Genomic DNA, 1,803 nt, shown 5'->3' with positions numbered 1-1,803 from the left:
ATCCGTGAAAATCCGAAATTTAACTGAGGAAACAAAATTGAGTTCATGTACATGCTATATAGTAAAGATTCAGAAGTGGAAACAGATTGTCTACATGTTGTCAAGCTTATTAACAATGATAACATACGATGTCAACCCCTTATGCCTATTATTAAAGACTTCAAGTATTTGTTTGAAATCAACAAGGCTACTATTTACACATATTTGGAGAAGAAGCAAACAACTGTACAGACTTTTTGGCTAACGAAGAATATTACAACCATTAAAAATCTATAATAATCTGGGAGGTTTTGCTCAAGAAAATAGAGTTTCTTCATTTGGTTGAGTCAAACAATGTAGCTTATGCGAGATTTAAGTAATTTATCTAGTCTTTTCAATGTATCAGAAAAAATATAGTATGCAGTTTCCTTAAAGTGTACTAGAATATACAAGTGAAAACAAAACAATGATTTTTCAGTCATGTACTAAATTTTTAGAATTCTATTTTTAGGAATCATAGCAATAGATCCACTTCAGAAACAAACAGGTTCAAATTTCAAAAGTTAAAATCCAATTCTTGAGCATAATTTTTTGTCAATTAAGGCATTACAACTCTTGATCAACGTAACTAACCAAATTTAATAGGAAAAAATGCACAAGCTGAGGTGAGGCTCTATTTTCAAGAATCTGCATAATTTTCCCAATGACCCCACTTCACTTTTTTCTTGTAAATTTGCCACTAAATAATGCAAGTCCAAATTCAATGCTCCTATAATAGAGAACAACGTCTTTGGGATCCTCACTTATAGAGAAACACCATTAGGTATATCAACAAACAATCGTAAATTTTGAAATGAAGTGAGTGAACTATTTGTAGAGAGCCAGATACAGATATTAGCATATCACATTTTTTAAGTAGTGAAATCTTCTTATTATTCTTCTTTGTACCCTAAAGTGGTAGCACATGTTGTCTTAAAATATATTAACAATACCATGTGATCTTTTGCTAATATCTACCCATATGTTTACCAAATTCACTTACTCTTCTTTATTCACAATTTGATGAATTGAGTGTCTCTATATATAACTCTACTTCTCAAAGCTACCATTGCAAACACTTCAAAATTTTCAATTCACTTTTATTTTTTCAAAATTTCAAAAACAGTCTTTCTACAGAAGATAGAGATAAATTTTGTGTCTCTCCGGACCAGACTGGTAAAATTATATTGTGTCTGTTGTTGTTTTTTTTTTTTTTTTGTCGAAGATGGGAAGAGGTTTAATTGGTATAGTTCATGCCAAAGACAAGCTTCGAATTCGAAAATCGATTTCTCATAGAAATGGAAGCATGTTAGCAACAACTAATCAAGTTCCAAAGGGGCATTTTGCAGTGTATGTTGGTGAAACATGTAGGAGATTTGTTGTTCCAATAGCATATTTGAACCAACCATTATTTCAAGATTTGTTACATTGGGCTAAAGAAGAGTTTGGATATAACCATCCAATGGGAGGTCTCACAATTCCATGCAGTGAAGATTACTTCATTAGTCTCACTTCCTTACTAAAGTCATCATAGGCATGACAGTGATTTTATTTTTCTTTTTCTTTTTTTTATGCTTTCTATATTGGGAAATATATAGTGCTGAACGAGAAATGACCAAGTCAGCTCTCTTCAATTTTGCAACATTGGTTGGTGACTGGGGTCAAGTTAGTTATATATATGTTAGTATGTTTACGTTAGGTCAAATATTTTGTTAGGAATTTTTAGTCTTGTCAGAAATTTATAGGCTTTGTCAAAAATACTGGTGCTAAAAAAACTAATTGCTA

At 31.3% G+C, this 1,803-nt stretch overlaps 1 protein-coding gene across 1 annotated transcript; it reads left to right on the top strand.

Annotated features, from left to right (window-relative positions):
- The first annotated feature begins 1,126 nt into the window (after positions 1-1,126).
- On the top strand, positions 1,127-1,552 carry LOC104104295 (auxin-induced protein 15A-like). The gene has a single exon (XM_009612380.3). The coding sequence runs from the start codon at positions 1,244-1,246 to the stop codon at positions 1,550-1,552; it is 309 nt and encodes a 102-aa protein (XP_009610675.1). The 5' UTR covers positions 1,127-1,243.
- Positions 1,553-1,803: the final 251 nt, after the last annotated feature.

Source organism: Nicotiana tomentosiformis, chromosome 10 (assembly GCF_000390325.3).
Source record: "Nicotiana tomentosiformis chromosome 10, ASM39032v3, whole genome shotgun sequence".
NCBI lineage: Eukaryota > Viridiplantae > Streptophyta > Magnoliopsida > Solanales > Solanaceae > Nicotiana > Nicotiana tomentosiformis.
The sequence above is the reverse complement of the archived record's forward strand: the minus strand, read 5'-3'. Positions and strand labels throughout refer to the sequence as shown.

Excerpts from the sequence above, each read along its gene's own strand:
- LOC104104295 (XM_009612380.3), top strand. The coding sequence starts at position 1,244 with ATGGGAAGAGGTTTAATTGGTATAGTTCATGCCAAAGACAAGCTTCGA.